The sequence below is a fragment of the Myotis davidii genome, unplaced genomic scaffold (assembly GCF_000327345.1).
Source record: "Myotis davidii unplaced genomic scaffold, ASM32734v1 scaffold1012, whole genome shotgun sequence".
Classification (NCBI taxonomy): domain Eukaryota; kingdom Metazoa; phylum Chordata; class Mammalia; order Chiroptera; family Vespertilionidae; genus Myotis; species Myotis davidii.
In genome coordinates, this window is record NW_006283769.1 from 330,175 (window position 1) to 355,274 (window position 25,100).

General features: G+C 36.3%; 1 protein-coding gene across 4 annotated transcripts in view; it reads right to left on the reverse strand.

The window, feature by feature from the left end:
- The window catches only part of ANGPT1 (angiopoietin 1), a 238,642-nt gene that overhangs the window by 67,715 nt on the left and 145,827 nt on the right, over nt 1-25,100 (reverse strand). For 3 of the 4 annotated variants that reach the window (XM_015566158.1, XM_006753898.2, XM_015566163.1), the window contains exons 3-4: nt 19,019-19,140; nt 8,064-8,296 (exon numbers count right to left, since the gene is read on the reverse strand). In XM_015566158.1, coding sequence (XP_015421644.1) covers nt 8,064-8,296; nt 19,019-19,140 — 355 coding nt within the window. The remainder of the gene's footprint in view (nt 1-8,063; nt 8,297-19,018; nt 19,141-25,100) is intronic. The other variant, XM_006753899.2, reaches the window with a different exon arrangement.

Consider the following 25,100-nt stretch of genomic DNA (forward strand, 5'->3'; position numbering starts at 1 on the left):
CTTGCACTAGGTAGGGAAGAAAGGTAGGCTAGTTTTCATCAGATTCTGAAATGGATCTATAAACCCCCAGCTGGTTGAGTCATTGCTTTACACACATTTCGATGACTTCATTTGCTGCATGGCTTTACCACCTGTCTTCTCTGAGGACACACCTATCTATAGATGGCCATCCAGATTGCTCTTCTGAATTTCAAATTCTGATTCCTCTACCTTTACAGATTTTAATTGTCCCACAGTTACCTCAGTCAATGTGCTCAAACTAAACTCATTATCTTTCCCCCTTAAACTTGTTGCTTTTCACACATTGCTATTTTAAGGATGTCATCAACATCCCCTCAGTTACTCAAACCCAAAACTTGGAAGTTATGTTTAATTCTACTTCTGATAAGTCATTATTTCTTATTGATTCTAATTCTCCTTTGTTCACAAATTCCCCTTCCACTTGCCTTTCCATTTGCCCCTATTTGCTACTGACCTTATTATTTCTCTCCTAGGAGACCCTTTTGAGAATCTGATGAAAACTACCAACTCTACCTCTCCTCCCCATCTGAGCTATGCATATATATTGCCTTCTTCATTTTGAAGACTTAGTTATTATCTCCCCCATGAAAGCCACTCTGCCTATGTTTGAATCGTGGATCAATCTTTTCCAGCCATGTACCCTCACACAAACTGCTCAAGTTCTCTGTCAAATTTATAAAATTGGACCAACCACAGTAGTTTCCTCATACTGTTGGTGTGAGACAAACTAAATTAATACACAAAGCTTAAGCAATGCCTGAATCATAACAAACATTTAACAAAATCTGCAAGAAGATTCTAGAGAGGCGAGAGTGTGCCCTCGGTCCTTCTGTCTCTGCCATGATTTTATTGTTCTTCCTGAATGTTTTGCTAGTGCCCTGGCATCCTGACCTCACCTCTAGGAAACAGTTACAGAGAATATAACTGTTTACCTATCTTTCTCCCCTCCCAACTCTAGTTTCCCTATAACTAACGACTGAATTACATCTTTCCTCTCTTCCTAGTATTCTGAACAGTATCTGGTATATTGTAGAAACGCAGCAAATATTTGTGAAATAAAAATGGGTGAACACCCTTATTCCCAGGAGGAAAGCCGAAACACAATATTCATTGCATAACTATTTTTTGAATGAATGGATAAATTTATGAATCATATCTTGGTATAGCAGGAGTATGCTCCAAACTGATTTGGACAGTAAGATAATTATTGCACATAATTTTATGATGGAGCCTCAATACCATTTTCTTTTAAAAATTTTTCCTTCCATTTTTATGCTTTGCTAGTAATTTAAGTTCATGATCACACAATATGATGTTTCCCTTGAGTGTGTTCAGCATATGTGATGATATTTTAATCACCTATGTACACAGATGACTGGTGAATGTTTGATAGTCATTATCTTCCCCCAAAGAAGTCCAAACCTCGTTTCCATGTCATTATCAGTGTGAACTATTTAATTCCCACATTAACTGTGAATTGCCAAAAGCATGAAGCAATCAGTAAGCACTGACGCTATGGTAACATTGAGGGCAATAGACAATATTTCTTTAATGGGTAATGTTCCTAAGAATAAATGTGAGCAAATGTTGGCAGTCAAAGGTTAGACAGAAATAAATGTGTCACCCGAAGTCTTGCAAAGCGGATGCAATTCAGTCTGAAATGACTGTTTGCCTAAGACACCACTATTGTCTGTTTGAAACAAGAAGAAGAAAGTTTGGTGAATTATTTCAGAAAAAGTGTACATTAACTGTACTTAGCTTAAATGTATTCCATGATAAAGATGTTTTGGTAGGAGACATTCTATTAAACTAAACAAAAATACTCCCTATACACAAAGATAGATTTATAGTTCCTGGTCCGAACACATGTACAGAGTGAGGATAAACTTCTAGTCAACACTTCTAGGCATGCGTTTATCATATGACTTTAGTGAGTTATAATCACTTCAGCAAGCATAAAAATAAAAACAGTTACAATTTTTTGAGCATTTACAGTCATACATGGCTTAACAATAGGAATACATTCTGTAAAATGCATCTCCTGGAGATTTTATGATTGTGTGAACATCACAGAGTGCAATTATACAAACCAAGATGGGATAGCCTACTACACATGCAAGCTAGATGGTATAGCCTATTGCTCCCAGGCTATAGACCTGTACAGCATGTTATTGTATTGAATACGGTAGGCAATTGTAACACAATGGTAAGTATTCCTGTATCTAAACATATCTGAGCATAGAAAAGGTACAGTAAAAATATGGTATAGAAGCTTTCAAATGGTACGCTTGTTCAGGGCACTTACCATGGATAGAGTGCGTATGACTGGAAGGTGCTCTGGTGAGTCAGTGAGTGGTGAGTGAATGTGATGGCCTTGGACATTACAATACTCTGCTGTGGATTTTATAAACTATGTACACTTAGGCTGCACTTAATTTATAAAAGAATGCTTTTCATTCTTCAATAAGAAGCTAACCTTAGTTTGCTATAACTTTTTTACTTTATAAACTTTTGATTTTTTCTTAACTTTTCAACTCATGTAGTAACACTGAGTTGAAAACACAAACACATTGTACAGCTGTACAAAAATATTTCTTTCTTCATACTCTTATTCTATAAGATTTTTCCATTTTTAACATTTTTTTTAACGTTTAAACTTTTTTGGTTAAAAACTAAGACACAGGCACACTGAGGTCTACACATGGTCAGAATCATCGACATCACTCACTGTCTTCCACCTCCACATCTTGTCCCACTGGAGCGCCTTCAGGGTCAGTGACGTGCATGGAGCCATCACCTCCTGTGATAGCCATACCTTCCTCTGGACGGCTCCTGAAGGCCCTGCCTGAGGCTCTTCTTGAGGAGGTGCCACTCTTTTCAGAAATATGTCTATGGTGGTTTGCTATATTTGTTCCGTTTTTCTCAACATAGATTTGCTTGTAAACTAATAATGTACCATGAACATTCCTCTCTATTAATAAAATCATTTCGGTGCTGGGATCCAACTTTTCAAACTTCTTAAGAAGCTTATTGTGGTCTGCAAAAGCTTCTGCAAAAACCTTTCACTGTGAATTTTGGGGGTTCTTCTATTTCTTCTCCTGCAGTTTCCCTTTTCTCTTGTGTCTCCTTCAGCCACTGCATTTCAGTTCCAGTTCCTACAACTCCTCATTAACCAGTTCCTCTGGATCCACTTCTAGGAGATCCTTGATGCCATCCTAATCCACACCCAAGATGAAGTGTTTGCCATTGCAATCTCTTAATCCATGGAAAATCCTTTCAAGTCATGAATGAACCTTTCCAGTGTCTTTTTTCCACATGCCATTCATACGCTTTGGTGACATCACCCTAGGCCCAAGAAAGGTTCTTGATGCAGTCATAAACGTAGTAATCCTTCCATAATTGCATCTCTGTCTTCCTCAGTTGCATTAACAGCTTAGGCAAAGGTTCTCCTTTAAAGCTGCCATAATTCCTTGATCCATGGGTTGGATCAAAGAGGTGGTATGTAGAGAGATAAAAAACCACTTTGATATTGGGATAAATATCCTCAATAAAAGAAAAATGTCTGGAAATATTATCAACAATAAGCACAATCTTAAAAAGTATATTATTTCACAAACCATACTTTCCATTTTACTAGCATAGCAATCCAGGAGATCGCACTGGAGGAAGGACTGGGTCATGTAAGACTTCTTATCCTCCTATAGCACACTGGCAATATGTGCTTATTGATATGCTTGAAGGCCTTGGGTTCTTACTGTGCTTGATCACAAAGGGTGTCAGTTTGTAGCCTGCAACGTTGTCCCCAAGCAAGACTGCTATCATGTCCTTAAAATCCTTGAAGCCCGGTATTGGCTTGGCTACTTTATGAATAGAAGTCTTTTGTACATCCATTTTCAAAACAGGGAAGTTTCATCCATATTGAATATTTGCTCTGGCAAGTAATTTTCCTCCATAGTCAGCTTATCTGGAATTTCCAAACATTCTTCAGCTGCCTTCACATCAGCACTCGCAGACTCACCACTCACTTGCACATTATTTAATAAATAATGATTCTTGAGTGGTTCAAACTACCCAAAGCTAGCAGTAAATTCAATATCATAGTCAAGTCCAGCCTCTTCTTTCAACAACCTTTTGCTTTGGCTGTGATCATTATGGAGCTTAAAGAGACATGGTTCTGTGCCTAGTCTCCAATCCAGATCATTAGAAGTTTCTCCACATTTCATACAGGCCCTTCTTGAATTTTTGTTAGTCTTGTTGCCTTCTATGAAGTAGATTCTTTGACAGCTTCTGTCATTTTATTCTTGTTCTTCGAGATTGTAGATATGGTGGAATCGGTCATGCCTCACTGGTGAGCATTACCCATTGCTGATTTTCCACTTTCATAATCCTTATATTAATTTCATTTCTATGTCAATCACTCAATGTGGCCCCTTAATGGCAACCTTAGCAGTGGAGTTTGATGCTTAGAGGTTATAATGAACCAAACAACATGAGATCAAATCAAGCACAAAAGAAAATGGTGCAATCAGGAGACCCCATAAACATTATATGTCAACATACTATTTTATAGCAAACTTTTATATAAGTAAAAAGAATACACTCTAAAATAACAATTAAAAATATAGTATAGTAAATACATATGCCTGTAGCATAGTCATTTATTACTCATTATCAAGTATTCTGTCATGTACATAATCATATGTGGTATATTTATATGACCAGCATCACAGTAGGTTTCTTCACACCAGCATCACCATGAACATGAGTATTGTGTTGCACTATGATGTTGCAATGGCTACAATATCATTAGGCAATAGGAATATTTCAGCTCCATTATGACCACAGTCATACATGTGGTCCATTGTTGACTGAAACACTGTTATGCAGCACATAACTACACTATAGTTAGGCACTATTTATGGATAGGCAGTGTTTATATAAACCTCTTCTAACTCTTATTACAAACTCATTAGTTGTGTGTTATGATTCCATTTCAGAGATTAAAAAATTGAGGCTAAAAGAAGGTGCTTAGATGATAGTAGTCTGGCATTCTAGAGCATTGTATTCAGACATTTTCCATGAAAAAAATATTTACTTATAGACAGCAGTTAATAAATTTGTATTTAATTGAATCTTGTCACTTGGAGGGGAAGGAATGAACTACAGATTAATAAGTCTCTTTGCTTTTATATGCAGTATCTAATATAATCCTTTCCCTATCACTGTGAAGTAGACCAATTTTACTGACTTTATAAATGAAGAAATGGTTTCATAGTAGTTAAATTAGTTGCCAAGGACAGAAAAAACTCCAAAAAACATCTTCCTTTGCCTTGTATTACATTCAGGCTATCTCCATAAATAACTGAGTCAAGTTTGAACTAGAGGACCCTTAGGGTCAATTAAAATTTTTGGCTTTTTGGATTAAAACACAGTTCATGATGTTTTTGGAAAAAATTTCAAAAGCCTACTCTTTGAATTTTAAAGATACACATTTTGGAAAATTGATGCATTTATTGTGATGTAATGATTTAGACATACTTTAATATATTTAAATTTTAAAAATAGAATATTTACATAATCTTTTGATAAATAATAAATCCATTTGATAAATAAATTTTTTGTTATAAAAGTAGGGAAAAGTTTTACTTATGTGTTTTGGAATTAGAATAAAATAGAAGTTAATTTTAATAACTGATATTTAGCCAGCATTATGCTATTAGTCATTTAAAATTTTAAAGTTACCATAACTAAAGATAATGGTGCCAGTGAAAATAATGATATACAAATAATTAAAATCTTGGTGGAAGCCTTAGTGAGAGTCACTTTCCATTTTGTCTCTTATGAGTCCTTAAATAACCAAATATTTAGTTAGAATACTTAATTGTGGGATTTATAAAAAGATTAACAAGAAACAAATAAAATCTGTGATTATGAGAATTGGAAAATAGGGCAATAGTCTTACATTAAGATCACAAGTCCTGTAGCTAAATCAGAATTTATTTTAGGATTGTATAATTAAGAGGGAAATAAATATTTAGAGACCTGAAGTTATGAGATAATTTCTGTCTCTATTATTATATTTTTAATATGTTATATCATAGAATAGACACCGTTACTTTTCTCAGACTCTGAGTGGGTGTTATTTATTTTAGAATTGTATCATTAAAGAGAAAATAAATATTTAGAGGTCTGACATATTAGACGATTTCTGTCTCTATTATTATATTTTAATATGTTATATTATAGAGTAGACACGGTTACTTTCCTCAGACCCTGAGCATCTATCAGAAGTGCCATCATAACTGTTCAATAAATGTTTCTCGAATTGAACAGATGTTTGGCTGCCTAATGTTGCATCCAAACTCCAAACCTAGCCAAGAATTTTAATTTTGAAGTCATCCCCCAGCTTCTAAAAGTTTAAAGTCACATTTATTAGACAAATACTCAAAGAAGTAAAGTTATGATAAGTAGGCAGACATATGAGCTCTGTGAGAATCACCAGGGCCTGATATTTCTAACATCATGAAAAAAACAGAACTACTTAACTCCATGTGCTTTAAGTCTCAGGATGATAAGAAAAATATGTTTTCAATCTTTCCCCAAATGTATTCAGTTCAATATGAGAATAGATATGTCTCATATTAATACTTAATTTCTAAATACTCATGAGCTCTATTAAAATTCCCTGGCAAAATCCTACCATGCTTTCCTTCCAGTGGGCTCTCACTCAAGGTTTTGGCAGGCTCGGACTCATTAGCAGGTTTTTCCTTCCCAGTCTCATTTCTGAGCACACCCTGATGGAGCTCTGGGAACTCACTGTTTAAAAGATATTCTTTACAGAGAGTGGAAAAGGTTTGTGTTGACTATCTAAAGGAGATGTAACTCAAGGTAATGGAGTATAATAGAGAAATATGAAAAGTCTTTAAAACAAGATCATGATATGAAGTCATCCTCTGCATCCATATCTATGCACGAATGTATGGAATTGAGCTAATTTTTCATAGAGCTGAAGTCCACTACTGAATTAAAGGAGGCCCCACTTTGGGTCTAGTGCATATGCACACTGAACCCTTACGTGACTGGCTCTCCTAAGCCATAGCTTCATGAGAATCATAACTTTCAGATGTAAGTGGTGTTCTCTTTCACTCATCACCATTTACCATTCCATCCACTCTGGGAAAGGCTGATTAGCAAGCAAAACTACAGAAGATGACCTTAAGCTCCAAACTTTGAAGAGCTCTCCTGAGGCTCAGGAGAGGTTCTGCTTAAAGTGGATAAGTACACACAGGCACTGAGTCAATAATTGTTGGGTGGATGGAGGGACAGAGGGATGGATGAGACACAGGCCTGCAATATTTCCAATGGTTATATAGCTCCAGACATTCTAATAATATTGAATTTTTTTATTTCCAAAGACACCCCAGAATAAATATGCCCAGATGCCCTGGTTAGGTCTTTTCCACACACAACTAAGCATTAGTGATACGGGTTTTATAAAGTGTTAATAAAGACTTTTAGTAACAAAAATTCTTGTCCCCTCATAATAGTTTTTAGAAACATCTATATCTCCCTTCTTTACAGGCAACTCTTCCCTCCCTCCCTCCCCCCGCTTCCAGGAAATAATTAATATTAGTTTTAAAATGGGAACCCTCCTGAAACTCTGTCACTGTTACTTAACATTTAACACTGACTAATTTCTGTCCTATATAATTGTCCAATACCACAACACCAAATATTTGTCTCTGACAGTGTCATAAATTTTATCTAAGGCTAAAAAAGACCAAGATAGAAAGAAGGAACTAGACAGTTCTTTTAGAAAGATACTGTGAATTCAAAAATTCAAGCTAATGAAAACTTGCTCTGAAGTTAAAAAATATGAGAACATTGTCAGTGCACACGTCAGATGCTTCTAAAAATAAAGTTCTTTTGTTGCTTTTACACAGTAATCAATGCCACACAGAAAGTTATACTGAATATGTACTTGCACCATATTAAATAACATACCGGTATTTACTACCCCAAAGTGAGAAAGAAATTCTTACCACCTTCTTTAGTGAACAGGTTGACGAGGTTATGCACTGTGTCCGTCAGCTCCAGCTGCTGTTTCTGAAGGACACTGTTGTTGGTGGTCGCTCTGTTCAGCTGCTTCCCAAGCTCCTGGATTATATATGTTTGCCGAGTCACCAAGGTTTGGAGAGTCTCCTTCTCTTCCCTTAAGGTGTCCAGCTCTTCCTTGTGCTTGCCCTCCAATTCTGAGATTTTATGTTCTAGTAAACTACAAGGAAAGGAAGAAAATACTTAGTTTTAAAAATGCTCTACAAAAAACTGTGATCCCACTAGTTTTTACCTTTCTTTAGTTATAAATATTAATTAGATATTTCACCATAGAAATATTTTGTGAGAGATTCACAATATACATATCTGTCTGTATATTACATATATAATAGAAGTGACATGTCAAATGAAGAATTATTAGACCAATTGGTGTCAGAGTAATTTTCATTTCCTAACTATAATTTATATCCTGGGGTTTATCTTAGATCCAAGGTAGCTGACTTGGACCCAAACAATTACAGTCTGGACAAGTTGTATACAGTTTGACTTTCATTAAGGCAATAGTTCTAATAAGAGAGAGGAAAAAAGTATGAACAAAACACAGAGAAACTATTTTTTTACTTACTTTGCTTCATTCATTTGGGATTCTTAAAACATTAACAGTGATTAAATTTCACAACAGTTCTGTGGGCTCAGGGAATAGAACATCTACACAGAAACCATGTGACCAGAGAATAAGCTATGTAAAATCACAATGAATTAGTTTTCGTGGGAGTTTTGATACCTGCTCCACTATCAGCTTACTTTATCTTTCAACCTAAGTTTCACAATGAGATCTAAAAACACACCAATTTCAAAACCACCACATGAATGGTTCCAAAAAGGAAGACCACCAGCTGGTGGCCTGGTCTTACAACAGGGCCTGAGATGTTTTGCTCAGGGCGATGCAGTCTTCCACCAAGAACCTTTCTCTCGGGCTCTTCAGAGGATACCCCCCTTGCAGACTGCTCATTAAAATGACAGTGAATGCAGAAGCACTCCTGGACCCTAGCAACTGACTGGAAATAAAAAGCATTTACAGTTTATAGAGTGTATAATGTACTGGTATTCCTTAGAGGGAAAGCCTTATTCAGCTTTCTCAGTTCTGTTTTCAGAAGGGTCCACCAGTTGTTAGTTTACAAGGTGTTATTCAAATGTAACATACCGGACTGGGCACTTAATTTACCTTGGAGAAATACAGCACTGAATCATTTCTATACGTTTTCATAAAAGGGACACTAGGGAATGTTTTAAATTTAATACTTAAATAATAAAACAGAGCATGTTTGAAGAGCCGAATTTTCCAACTCCATATACTGGGAGATGAGCTGGAAGGTCTGATGATCTTTCACACAGATTAAGTGTGAAGATGAGAACTGCTCATGGGCATTCCAGATCTCTGCCAGCAAATCTGTCCTTGAAGAGGATGCGGCCCAGAATGTGGCAGGAACGTGGCCTGTTGAACCAAGGCTGAAAAACACCTGGATGCTTCTGAGTATAAGACCCTATTAATTTACAGCACCTTTGGTACCCTTCCCAGATTCACACGTGAACATTTTGCATTGAGACCTGGGAAGGGCAGCTCTGTGACTTGTGCAAGAAAAGCAAAGCCTGGCCTCTATTCTGAGTTGCATTCCTTCTACAGAACAACAGTGAAAGGTGCTCAACCCTGACTGAGCCTTAAGCAAACTTGATATAGTGATTTGGGGAAAATGTGATGATCATTAATATCTTTTTAAATGTATTTGGAAATGAAAAATTTAGGCAAGGAAATCAGAGTAAGATGAAAGATCATATCTCTAAGGAGTACTGATAATTACGATCCAGAGCCTTTTAGCATTTTCTTCTGTGTCAATACTTGCTGCTGGAGAACTTGGTGGTTGAAAAACAAAACAAACAAAAAGGATTTCTAATGGCTAAATGATTAGTGTACGTCTATGGATGTCAGAAGAGGTTTTCTTTGTGCCCATTAATATTTGGCCTTCAGATCTGGGAATTAACCATAATTCACTCTCAGTTTATTTTTAAAAATATTTTCACTTGTCCTAAGACAACGATAAGGTACAAGATGTCCATAATATAGAGTCAATTGACTTATAAGAAAACTGTCTTTTAAATTCATGTTATAGTATACTACCAAGAAACCTCAGAATTAACTATTAAAATGATGATACTTTAAAGATCAGAATGTGGATGCTATAGTCATATACTACTACATAAAAATTCTAAGTCACTATTTTGTTCCTGAAGTCAGATGAGCATTGGCCTTTTAGTCTTCCTACTCAGTAGGTAACATTCTGGCTTGGAAAATAACACGCTATAGTTATAATTTGTATTTATTACTCTCTAAGTGCCAATAGTGCTCTCAGCACTATGTAAAATGACACTATTATTACTGTTCTAAGGGTTTATTTTTAGAGAGAAAACCTCAAATAAAGCAACAGACTATAAGAAACTTCAATTTCAGACGTAATACTATAAAAAATATTTACACCAATGTTTCTCCACTTTCTACTTTGGATGCATTTCTTGCTCATCAAGAGGACATATAAAGGTGGCCACTATATGAGATGTCAAGAAAGGAGTTTTGTTTGTTTTGCTTTTCAGGATAATTTGGAAAGAGCTGTGAATAGAAAGTTTGTCAAAGAAGTCCTGGTGCCAAAGAACACAATTCTGGACACTGATTTGTGGAAGAATATCCATTTCCTAAGTAAAAAGAGTATACATTTAGTATGCAGGAAGGAACCTTAGTTTCCACAATTCACTAAACAACCTTTAATGCACCATGACTACCAGGTATCAAAAGACATCAACATAGCTGTCATCTTAAAATAGCTATTCATGTAAAGAAGGGGTCGCTCATACAAGCAAGAAGCCTGCTCTGCATCACAGACATGGCACAGAATTTGAAATGAAATATATGCATAAAAAATAATATGCATGTAAACTACAAGCAAAAATAATATGCATGGAAACCTATGACAATGTTTTCCATATGGCAGGTCTTACCAGTTATTTATCTCTTCCCATTTTTTTTCTCATCTCATTTCTTCATTTGGAATTCCTTTAATAACTTTTGAACTCTAGCAAGTCTCCACCAACCTTATTTGCTAGGTGTAACCTTTATAATAATAATAACTTTTTAGAGTTATTCAGGCAAGACTGATCTCTTCTTGACCCTTCCATTTTCTTTGATACTGCTCATCCCTCCCTTCTGTCTTTTTATATTTGGCTTCCAAAAAACTATTTGCTTTTGATACTTCTCATCCATTGGGTATTATCTACTTGGGAAGTCAGCCCTTCCTCCTCACTATTTCCAAAATGGTTTGAATCCAAAACTTTCTTGCCAGAAAAATGCATATGCTATCTCTTCTTATTAATTACATTGTTGAAATATACCATTATAGTTGTGTAGTATTTTAAAACTCTTACCTACTTTGATTCGGAAAGCAATATAGAGATATGGAGTGAGTAGCTATTACAAGTCTCAGTTTATAGGTAATAATCTAAAACACTTTGTCCAAAACTGTGCACATATTGTGTCAGAACCAAAATAAACAGCTATGTCTTCTAACTCACCAAATTAATAATCTACCCACAACATCCCAGTGTTGGGGCAACTAGCATTCAAGTTTCATCTCTTTAACTTAGAATAATATAAGTTCTACCTTTTTCCACCCATTTACAATTTTTTATTGATTAAGGTATTATATATGTGTCCTTTTCCTCCCATTCCCCTCCCCCCCCAATTCATGCCCTCACTCCCCTGGTGTCTGTGTCCATTAGTTATGCTTATATGCTTGCGTACAAGTCCTTTGGTTGATCAAACCACAGAGGGAAGGTAGGGGAGGGTGGGGGTGAGGGGAGAGATCACCATTTATATTTTATGAGGAATCAAGGCATCACCTTTACATCATCTCCTTATTATTTGCTGCTCTCCATCTGGATATTCTGGGAGTTTGCTTTCACAATATTTCAACATTTTCATCTTTCACATGTATAAAAAACAAACGACTTAGCAAGTCAAATTTTCTTTTTAATCTCAACTGTCATTTTCTTAAACACTGCTCTGCCTTAATAGCTCTGCCATTAAGTTTAATTTTCTTACTCAATATATGGATCATATCCCATTTTGTCCTGAAGCCTTTTATTGGTTCTCTTACATTTTCCCTATTCACCTCAGATAGGCATAAACACCTCTATATGTAAACCTCGATCTGAAGGACATTACAGCTCCAGTGCCCTAACATTAGATAAGCAAAGCATATTTCCTGTGATGATGACCTTTAGCAAAACGTTTAGTTTAGGTTTCTATGTATAATCCAAAACCTGATGCTGATCCCAAACTCCAGTTTACTGTTTTCTAGAGTACATTCGTATTTTTATTGGTTATGAGTTCCAGTGTTAAGGTTTTGAGAAGCCTAGATTAAATAAACACTTTTTATTAAGATGCAGTTTTTAGAATTAGTGTTCCATGGAACAGCAACTTAAGAAACTGTGCATTTACATCTTAAGATACAAATCGAGCTACAAATGTAAAGACAGAGTTTCTCACAGGATTCTCAGGACTTCCTGTTTCCCATCTTTCTGCAAACACTTTGAGAAGAGACATATATAGGATTTTGGCACTTCACTTCTAGCTTGAGGCAGAGGTGCACTTTAATGAAGAATAAAATAAACAAAGTGATCTAGGTCTTGAACCTCAGCAAAGGGTTCTAATTGAATGTATACAAAGCCTTACTTAAAGTTTTTGGTTAAAATTTTCTCCTCAGTCCACAGCTTGCCCCCTCCCACATATCTTATTGGAAATATTTCAAATCATTGAACACATCTTGAAGCTTTCACAGAAAAAGCTCTCCCTTTCAAATTGTTTCCCACAATAGAGTTCTTAACTTAGCAGCCAGTGAATTCACAGCGGTGACAGCTGCCTAAGCTCCATGTGTGTAAATATAGCTCTTAGACAAGGGGGAAGATGTGAAAATATAGAAATCTTCTCATTTTATCTGTCTGGACCTACTTACAGATGTTTCCATTTTTAACTTTTATTTTGAAAATGTAGTGTCAACTTGTGTTGCAAATAGGATTTTAAAAAGTGATATTTCTTCCTCATTCAAAGAGGGTATATAGTAAATTCAGATTAAATTTATACTTTCAATTTATACTTGTACAAAGCAAATTCTCTCTAAAAATATGAAGTTAATTATTGTGATTCAAATGAGGACAGAAGTATAGATTAGTACAAGTGAACATTGGCAGATACATCTTTTAAAGTTTTGGAATAAATAAGGATAAGTTCAATATGTTGTAAAAGCCAGAAATCAAGAGGAAAATAAAAGATACACTTCATGGCATAAAAATGTGTACTTCTATAAAAATAGTTTGAACAGTAAATGACTGATTAGAGAAAATATTTGCTACATACATGAAAAACTTTAGCATTCATTACAGAGCTTATATGAGTTAATAAAGCAAAGATAAGGCTAGTCAGAGATAAAGAAATGCAAATGGTCATAAATGTGAAAAGACACACAAGCTAACCTCTCAGAAAAGATTAATAGAATGGCTAGCAGGGTTTGGAGAAATTAGGAAGCATACGCATTCTTGCGGGTAATGTAAAATTATAGTACATCTATGGCAATGAATGAGGAATATCTGTATATAGTTACATGTGTAATATATTCATGATAGATTTTTATGAAGTAGAAATAAACTCAGCATTTAAAAATAGTTACAATCTATACCCATGCATCATATAAACATGTACTTGTTTGTGTATGTGTGCAATTGTGTAGGGGTGTGTGTCTGTGAAAACACACATATATATGTATGCTCTATATACTTACGTATATCTTAGCATTCATAGAAAAAATCTGAAAGAATAAGCACCAATCTGCTAATCTGTTGATGATTCTTTGCAGGGGTTGCTGGTGATGGAGATATGGAATTAGGGAGACTTTGATTTTTCAATTGTTACACTTCCATATAATTTAATGTTTAAATCAAGTGTGTTACTTTTTATTAATCAGAGATATGTGGTATACAGTCAGGAATCTAGAATGGCCTGGGAAGATGCTGTCTAGAGATTTAAAAATTGGGCTGAATTACTGAACCTCAGAATGTGGGCTGATAATTTCAGGTGCCATGCAATGGGCTTTTGGGGATGCAGAATAATGGTTAAAGCACCATCTCTATTTTATCTATGTTAAGAACAATTAATATATTTATGATATTTAATGTAAACTATGTGATTTGTATTTTTCATAAAATATATTTTTCAGTTGTGTGTGTGTGTGTGTGTGTGTGTACAGAGAATGACATCTGTTGGGATAGAACTACTGTAACATTTACCACTTCTGCATTCATTCAACATTCAGAAAGCATTTGATACTATATATACTTTCTGTAGAGAATTGTGCCTGAGAGCATGAAGATGAAGATAAATAAACACAGCCTCCGTGTTCCGGAAGTTCACACCCTAATAGTAGAGAGATAGATAAACACGCACATGAACACATATTACAATGTGATTGGATAAGTGAAATAATAGGGAAAAAAACAAGGTACAGTGTTATCACATAAGTTGTCATGAATAAGTCTATTTGACAGAGTCAGAGGAAGGTTCTTGGAAGGGAAAACATCTGCAGTAACATCTGAGTTTGAAGGGTAGTCAGAAATTTGTGACTTGAAAAAGAACTGCAAAAGCATTCCAGATAAGTGAAACATTATTTCTGAAATAACATCAAGCCTCCAGTGTGATACTAAACAATTGGCATAATTCACACTTACTGTGTGTGTCATGCACTCTTGTCAGTGCATTCTATGCATTAACTCACTCTCTCATCGAGTCCATGCACTACTATTTTCATCACCCTTATGTTACAAATTAGAAAAGTAAAGCACAGAGAGTTTAAGTAACTTGCTGAAAGTCACACAAATAATATGTAGCAGAGTCGGTTTTAACGGGATCAAGGAAAAGTGAAATTCAGGCAGTCTGGCCTCTGAGCTCATACTCTTAGCTGTCAGATCATACTTTATAAAATTTAAGGCCTGTGGATGTGAGGCTGTAAAATTAGGATTACAATGATCAAGGACTAGGTTCTATGCTAAAGAACTTGAGCTTTCTTCAGTCAGTACAGAGAATCATTAGGGAGTTGGCAGATGCTGTCTAGAGATTTAAAAGCTGGGTGGAATTAGTGTGTGGGGTACTTAAACAAAAGGGGGAATTAATCCAACTTGGGTTTTGAAAAGAAGGCTGTGGCAGAGCTCTGGGTGACAGGTTTGAGAGGCAGAAAGCCTTAAGGCACAGAGGTTACCGCAAAGGCTAAGAAAAGAATTAATAGGAGTTTGATCGAAGACACAGTCAGTGAAAACAGAAAGAACAGGATGAATTGGAAAGATATTTAGGAGATGCAACTGAGCACCAACAGTCGTTATTGAGTTGTAAGGAGTCAGAGCAAGGAAAGAATTAAGAATGCCCTTAGATTTCTAGTTTGATTCAGAATTGTTCCACTGTCACATCCTAAGGCTAACAAAATTTAAATTAAAAAAATTATGTGCATTAAATTCATTTTTAAAAGCATGAGAGGAGAAAAATATATTCTATTAAATCAGTATTTGTAGGTGTTCCATTTAGGATGTATAGAATAGAGCAGCATAAATTTAAATACTTTTACTTGATCCCTTCTATATACAACTAACATAATTCAACCTAATTTAATGCTAAAAGTTAGAAAGACTTTCTTCAGTATTTTGTGAAGAACTTATCAAATGGAAGATAGCTTTAATGAATAAGACCGCGATTTAACATTTCATTTTTTTGGTCCGATTAGGTACTAAAAAATCAATATTTTTATCATGCCATTGTAATACATTGTTTGCAAGGTAAAACTCAGTATCTTGAAATTATACACCCTTCAATCATTTAAGTTAACATAATAACTTTCCATAAACTCCAGCTAGAAGATAGATGAGGCCTGTCAAAGAAGTTCCGTAAATTCCCAAGGTAAAATAAATAGTTTATATTTCCTACTCCAGTATTAGGAGGAATAAATAATGATCTATAAAGCAATAGGCCAAAAACAACTGGCCTACTCCTTTCCACAAATTTATATTTGTTTGTGTTAAGAGGAAACGTTGACAACCACATCAATTAATCTTGAAGCTGCATCATGTTGGAAAAATATTTTTCTAATAATTAAGACAAAGTGTCATCATGTACGTGAACCCTAATGCTGTCATACACTAACTGTTTGGTCATAGGCAAGTTACTTGACCTATGTGAACTCCAGTTTCTTTATATATAAAATGGGAATAATAATAAATGCTTTGAAGAATTAGTTGGAGGAAATAGCATGTTTACACTATGTTAATACACCTGGCACAGATGTTAGCCGGGCAGCAGATAGTTTTGCTAAAATTATGTCAGGATGACCATGATGTGTAGTTTCACTTCACTCTGGATGGTCCTACTAAATATTTCCCTAGTCCCCAGTCTGCTTATTAAACACAAGTATCAAGAAAATCCAAATGTTCCATCTTTGTATACATGGAATGTTGATGTCCCTTCCTGTTATAGCCGATAGAGGCAGAAGAATTTCTTCTGGAATATATTTTCACCTGGCTGTGCTCCCACATTGGAAGAAGTTGGGATTAAGTGAGAGATGGGGAGGTGCCTTGAAACCTGGTCAGTTAACCAAACCTTTAGAGCATAAGATCAATATATATATATTTGGTTCAGATGAAGGAATTTGCATTATGGCATCTTTCCCTGCTCACCCCTCTTTTCTATTATTTTGAGCAGAAGTGGGCAGGAAACATACTGGAGGGATCCAATAGAAGTTAACAATTATATGTCACATTCTGTGGTCAAACCAACCTTCTGTGTGTAAGATAAATATTAATGCTTCCCATTTCTTGGGTTCTTGGTTGTATAATTGCAACTATGTGGACCAGTTACTCATCTCTTCCTTCCAAGTGCTGTTTCCTTGAGGTAAGAAACAAAACCAAGTGGTGGATTAGCATCCAACAAAAGAAAAAAGGTCCTAAAGAAAGCAAACTGGAAGGAAGCTTCTTGGTGTCACTACCCCTAGATTGTTAGGAAAACAAATAGTAGAAAAAAAGTTGTTAAATTTATTCCTGCTTTGTGCCTTTTGCTGTTTAGGTGATAAAGAAGTGAATCTAAGGAGGCCCAAAATCCACTTGCAGCCTTACAAGTGATGCATTTAATTTGTCAGGATGTAAATCAGCAGGCCCTCTCAGCATGATCATGTAGTATAATCCTGTTCATAAAATATTCCTCCTTATTTTGCCAAAGAAGCAGTGGACCTTCCCAAGGGCCAGCTCACCCAAATGGCAGCTACGGCCCCATCCGACTCAAACTGGTAAGTCACTCACCCAGACACAACTGCTGACATTCCCTGGGGAGGAAGCAAAGCTTAATTTAGATAATCGCCTTTGCAAAGTGTATTAGCTGATCCAAACCAGACCTGGCTGTCTGAAGACATGTTGTTCCTACATTTCAGAGATGCTTCAATGTAGAAATTGCTTCTTTTTCTTTTGGAGGATTAATTCATTTATGGAATAGGTAGGGATGACCAATAAGCTATTTTAAAATATATCAAACAGCTTCATATTTGACTTTGACCTTCTACCCACTTGAATGAACCGGGGTCCCACGTTTCTTTATTGCTCTAGAAAGTGTTTGGCAGAGTTCCTCTAATTCTGTCATATGAAAATAACAATAATAATAAACAGAATAGGGGGAGTATGCTATATATCACAAATGGGTACTTTTGGTTCCTAAAAAGACAAACTCTCTTTCTAAGTGGTTCATGGAAGAATATGCCTGGTTTAAGAATAGATATACCCCCAGCACTCCATTGCACACAACGTATCCTTCAACAGGAAGACACAGACAACTACAGAGATAGGACAACTGTCAGGAGATACAGCACACCAGCAGAAAAACACCCCCAGAAACCACACATGAGGGGATGTCATGACTGAGGGTCAAAAGGAAAGGGGTGTAGAGCAGGAATAAAAGATGCATGCTTTTGTCAGCAGGAGCACACAACTGATTTTCTAATTAGAACATGAATCCCCGAGTTTATTGTGAAATATCTCTGTTGCCAGAAAATGGAATTGTTATAGTTCTGAAAAAATATCATTAACAATAAATAGTGTGACTTATACATAGAGGAAACCCTGAATTATCCATAGAAGTTAGCAATCAATGAGGGGAAAGTTCCTTGGAGTAGCCATGGACTAGTATATGCTTGATCAGGAGTCCGACTCCTTGAGAGGTGGGACGCATGGCAGCCTCTTCCACCTGAGCAGCAGTGGATTTCCAAACACGACTTAGCTTTACTGATGGAATAGAGATAACTTTTTAAAAATATTTTTTATTGCTTTTAAAGAGGAAAGGAGAGATATAAACATCAATAATGAGAGAAACTCATTGATGGGCTGCTTCCTGCACCCCCCCCCACCCCGACACACACACCGGGGATCAAGCCTGCAACCCGGGAATGCAACCTGAATGGGAATCCAACCTTGACCTCCATATGTAGATGCTCAATCACTGAGCCATACCCACCAAGCAAAACAGAGAACAACTTTTAAGCAGTTTCCTTAAAAAAGAACATTCCATGTTGAGAATTCCACAGTAGGAAATGATACCAGGTGTTATATCAAGAATCATGATGGAAAGACGAAAACTGCAAAATGATCCAGAGTCAGGTATATGAGGAGGGAGGGAATTTTATACTCAAAATTAATTTGGCCCCATGTTTTCCTTTTCTTTTACTTTTCCCAAACCACTTCAAATTATTGTTGTTGTTTTTTAAACAGAGAGGTGGCGGATATAAGTCATGTTTAAATAATTTTGGAATACAGCAATCCTCACCTGTTTTTCTCCTGAATCTTTAGGATTTCATTTGTCTGTTGAAGAAGTTGCTTCTCTAGCTTGTATGTTGATAATGAATTCTCCAGCAGTTGTATTTCAAGTCGGGATGTTTGATTTAGCATCTGAGGTTAAAAGATAAAAACATTTCAGACTTCCATCGCAAAGAGTAAAAACAATTATTTTGGGTTTTTATTTAGTTGTATTTTCTTTTAAATTAAAATTTCTTCCAGAATATTTAATTGGTCTACATCCTATAAATTAATGTTTTACATGTCTCATAAACATTATATTCATTTGAGATTGAGGTCAAAATTGAATGAAAAAACTGAGTTGTTAAACCTATTTTCATATTTAAAATTTTGTGTCCTGAATCCTTAGATATTTCACTGTTTTAGTTGCTTTATACATATTATCATCAATATTTACAAGTGAAAAAATGAGTTTTAGTACGAAGTCTTAGATATTGTGAATAATTAAGAATAATTAATAGGAATGTAATATATGCCTGCCTGGATCTATCACCTTACATAAACCAATTAGAAATATTTTATGACATAGTTTAGCCAGGTTCATGATCACACATTTATTGAACACCTATGTTAGGTCATGTCAGCCCTTCCAGATATCATTTGGGCACCTGTTGAAGGAGGTATTATCATCATCACTTTACAAAAGAGGAAATACGTCCAGCAAGAGGCTAAAATCCACACAGGAACCAACGGAAGAACTGTATTTCAAACACAGATAGTGTGACTCTAATTTTAATGCTCTATACAGAAAACTAAGAAGAGGGAGAGGCAAACTACTTTATCCTGGGGACTTAACCTGAAGAGATGAAGTGACCAGGAAACCATGTCACAATGAAGATAGACTGTAGTTTTCTCTTCAACTGCACTACAGTGGGTCCTCTAGAAATTGTAAATATTTGACTCATCTGTAATCATGAAAATTCACGTTGCTAGCTGAGCCTTAATTTAAATGATTCTGTGAGTCTTGAACCCAAACACAGTCATCTTCTGAGCAAACACCATGTACTCCAGTCCTAGAAGATATCTTCAAACTGTGCCAATGTCCTTGTCCCTCCCTATCTCTGTCCTGCCCCCACCCCCTTCTTCCTTAAGGGAGGTAAAAAGGTCAAGGAAGAGGTATAATTCATTTTTAAAGCTCCCATGTCACTTGAAAACTTTTGCAGCCATCCCATTTTTTTGCTACAGCTACTTATTCTGTAGCAGATCTAAACCTATGCAAATGCACATAGAAAACCTTTTAAAAATAGACTGACGTGACCAGGGTTGGACTTGGGCTACAGGAAGTAGTGGAGGAAGGAGACAAATTTTTAGGGGAGCAGGATAGGGACTAGGGTGAGAGAGAGGCAATTACTTCAGTTGCAAACTATAAGGTGGTGTCAAAAAACTCAGTAATCAAGATAAAAATATTTTAATACAACATTTTGAAAGAGCAAAATTAAAGCCAAAAAAATCCATGTTGAACATAATATCATTTTAAAATAAAAAGGATCTCTTCCTGAATATGCATGACTCAGTTTTGTATGACTTTCTTTCACTCCGCTCACCCTAGTCCCAGTGCTGCTGGGCATGGGGTGCAGGATTGGTGTGGGGTGGATAAAGAAGAGAATAGTGAGATGGAGCATTTGCACTTTAAAAAAAATTTAAGGGATATGATTCAGTTACATAGTTGTTATGAGAATGGATCTGAAAGCCTGTCTAAAAGTTACTACAACCTATCAAAACTTATATTTGTGGAGTGCTTTATAGTTTTAAAACATATTTTACTATTCTGAGTCATTTCATTTGAGAGAAAACAGAAGCAAGAAGACCTGGGATTTGAAGACAGAGTTAGTAACAGTGCAGAGAGGGAAAATGATAGAGAATATAAAGACTGTGATATACAAAATATAACTTTCAATTATTAAACATAGTTTTGTGCAGGCAAGTTTTTGTGTTTATTAAGTGGAATGATTATCAAATAATTACATAGGGGATGAGACGGCTGTATCTTTTGGTGACACTGGTGGTCACAGAGAAAACAGTAAATATTGAATAAACAAAGGGTCCATTGTCTCATTGAATCAAGCTTTTCATAAGCCATGAAATAAAATATGTTCTTCCTTATTCATCATATTCTCTGTTAACACTTCCTGATATTCTGAAATACCACCATTTTAATTTACAAAGGACAGAAATTGTTTTTCTCCATATGTAAAAAATGAAGCTGCCTATGCTGAGTCTGAAGACTACTACAGCTCCTAAGTTTTCTCTAGGTTGTCCTAACTCAAATCCATTTGCTATAGAGCAGCCAGAGTGATCTCTGTGAAAACAAAAGTCAGATCATTCCATTTCCTATGCTAAACTTGCTAATGGCTTCCCTCTGCAATTAGCGTAAACCCCCAAAGTTCTTAGCCTGGCCTACAAGGTCCTATATGATCAGGAGGACCCTGCTCACGTCTCAGATCACTCTCCTTCTTTCTGCCACCACAACATGCCACATTAATTTGTAGCTCAGGGCCTCTGAATTTGCAGTTTTCCCTGCCTGGAATGCCCAGATGCATGCCTACTTTCTTCTCATCATTCAGGTCTTGCTCAGGGAGGTCCTTCCTGGCCACTCTCTGTAAAGTAACTCCCCCTCCCCCCTATCATCCTACATCAGGCCACCCTGTTCTATTTTCTTTATGGAATCATCAGTATTTGAAATCATCCTGTCCATTCACTCATTTGCTGTCTTTCTTCACCATGAGGATGTCAGCTGCCCAGAGCCCTCCATACCTCCAGGGTCCAGCATGGGCCTGGCACCTTAGAGCTATTTGTTGAATAATACTGTAGACCATAGATAATGAGTTATTCAAGTTGGGTAATGGTCAGAGAGGGGGTAACAGGTCACGTGAATATCAAGCTGGACTTCAATGATAACAGCCCAAATCTAAGGCAGTATCTGAATGTGGAAGAAGGAGGAGGACCAATCTCAGAAATCCAGGCTAAGTGTTGAGCACAAATGCCATTCCCTTCTCTTCTTTCCCCATCACCTTGACCCAATAGTTGTGCTATTTCAGCTCTCTCCACTGATCTATTAAAATAGGCCCGAAGTTCAAAAGCGAGAAACTGAAAGAACTGTACAGGAAATTATGATAAATTGACCATTTTCTTGCCATGCATCTATGGAACGTGCTGCTTAGCAATAATCTAAGTGTTCCATTAAAATGACAAAAGTCATTTCCTTTTTAGCCTAAACACATTCCAAAAGCACAGCACTGCAAAAAAAAAAAAAAAGAAGAAGAAGAAGAAGAAGAAAGGGAGGAAGAGAGGGAGGGAGGGAGGATAGAAGGAAAAGAGTAAAGAGTGAGGGAGGGAAGGAAGAAGGGAGGGAGGGAAGAAAGAAAGAAGGAAGGAAGGAAGGAGAAAAGAGATGAAGAATCAATGAAACAAGCCCTCACTAGACAATTTTAAAGCGTAAATATTCCAGAATATACAAGACAGTAAGGAAGATTTAACAGTTGAAACTAAGGATTTATGAAGTATAAAAAATTAGTTCTTTCTTTGAAAAATAAACAGAAATTTAAAATAGAAGTTTCTAGTTTCTCAATGAAAGTGAGCTGGAGATTTTCGGCCAGCTTCCATTTAATACTTTAAAAAGGGCCTCTGATCTTTCTTAAAAAGAAAATCTTCCACAGAAAAATTTCTTTCACCTATATATTAACTTTAAAATCAGCCTTGCATTATAGATTTGTTTCCTTTCAATTTAATCTTTTTTTCCAAATGAAAAATATAACACAAGTTATGATGATAGTTAGGAGATCACCATTTTACAAAATCGATGAAATAATTTATTTGGTCAATGATGGGCAATGTGACAAAGTACCATCCTATAGGTCATTTGTTCATTTCTAAGGAGAAAGTGGGCAATAAGGATGAAGAGATAAGGAGGCTTCTACTCTCACTAACCAAGTTAGAATAGCATCACTGAGAGTGTAGCAAGCTGGCCTGTGTGCCTGCTGATGAGATATAACAGGAAGTGATCAGCAATTCCACAGGGCATGCCCACCACAATGTTCAGCTGGTTCTAATTGAACCTCATTTCCAGTTAAAAGAAACCATGAGAGATGGAAGAGTACATTAAAAGGCATCTTTAAAAATATTCAGACAAATAGAGAATATAGGACAGTTTAAAAAAAACAACTGACCCAGTTTCTCAAAAATCTCAAGAGAAAACAAAACAAAACAGGAGATTGCTCCAAAATAAAACAGACTATTAAATCTTAAAAAATAAAATGCCTATAAATTTTTGGTAGAATAACTGAGGAAATTTAAGTATGAAAATTAGATAATCTTACAGAATAATTGCTAATCTTACCTCTGATAATATAACAATATATAATTAATTCTATATAATTATTTTATGTACAGATAAATTTAATATATAATTCTATATATTATCAATAAATATATATTGTTTATAATCCGTAATAATAAAAGAATAATATGCTAATTAGACAGGACAGCTGAACGACCTTCCGGACATCATTCTGGACGTCCTCTGGACAAAGCTGTAGCGGCAGGGGCCAAGGCAGAGGTGGTTAGGGGCAATCAGGCAGGCAGGCAGGAGAGTGGTTAGGAGCCAGCAGTCCCAGATTGTGAGAGGGATGTCCGACTGCCAGTTTAGGCCCTGCGGGATCGGGCCTAAACTGGCAGTCAGACATCCCCGAGGGGTCCCGGATTGCAAGGGGGTGCAGGCCAGGCTGAGGGACGCCCCCACACCATGCAGAAATTTCATGCACTGGGCCTCTAGTATAATAATTAACTCACTGGGCTATTAAGTTTAGTAGAGATAGTACTTATATTACTATCTTATATGCAGAAATTATGGGTAGAAGAAACTTGCCCAACAGTAGAGTGGAATGGAACCCAGTATTCTGACTCCAGTCTGAGTTCTCTGCCATAGGCTCACATAACTATACACAAGCAGCTTCCCTCTGGCTAAGAAAGGTTACCTCCCTTCAGTCAATAACAACTGCTATCAAAATGGTTTCATTCAAATTACTGTGAGATCTTTTGCATGTCTTAGCATCTGATTTCTTCCCTCTCCCCACCCCTACACTAACTAGCATATGTGAGGCAGGAAGGTGGACAAATTTGTCATGCTCCTCAGAGTACAGAGAGAATATATTCATCCAGTGTTCCTAGTCAATAAAAATGTCTTTGCTTCTGTTCAAAGTCCTGTTCTGACCATCACCTATCTGTGACTATCCATACACAACCCTTAGGACAGTGCCTTTGGGCGTGGGAACATTGGGCTGAAATCTACAGAAATTAAAGGATTAATGTTAGTTAATATAGTCATTATTTATTGAGAGCCTACTGTGTACTAAGTCCTGTTCTAAATCCTAAGACTAGAACAGTGAAGAAGTCAAAACCCATGATCTCTAGGAGTTTGTATGTTAGTGCAGGGCGTGGCCAGCTTGTTCTGTAAAGGGACAGATAGTAAATACCTTCATCTTAGAGGGCCAGATGGTTTCTGGTACAACTACACAACTCTGCAGCTGTGTTGAGAAAGCAGCCATACACAACATATAAATAAATGAGTATAGCTGTGTTCAATAAAACTTTATTTAAAAAAAAAAGATGGCAGTTCAAATTTGACCTCGGGATCATAGTTGACTGAGCCCACTCCTTTCCCAGACCTTGTGAGAAAATTGATTACCAGGATATTTTCCTTGGATGACCAACCATTGGCAAATTTATTCTACTGCCATTTCAGTTAGGCCAAGCCTAAATGTTTATTTGACTAGTCTCTCATCAAATTAAAAAGATCCAGTGGTTCAATTTTTAAAGCTGACCTTACAAATCTATTTCTGCCTAGGGCAGTGGTTCTCAACCTGTGGGTCGCGACCCCTTGGCGGTCGCATGACCCTTTCACAGGGGTCGCCTAAGACCATCCTGCATATCAGATATTTACATTATGATTCATAACAGTAGCGACATTACAGTTATGAAGTAGCAACGAAAATAATTTTATGGTTGGGGGTCACCACAACATGAGGAACTATATTAAAGGGTCGCGGCTTTAGGAA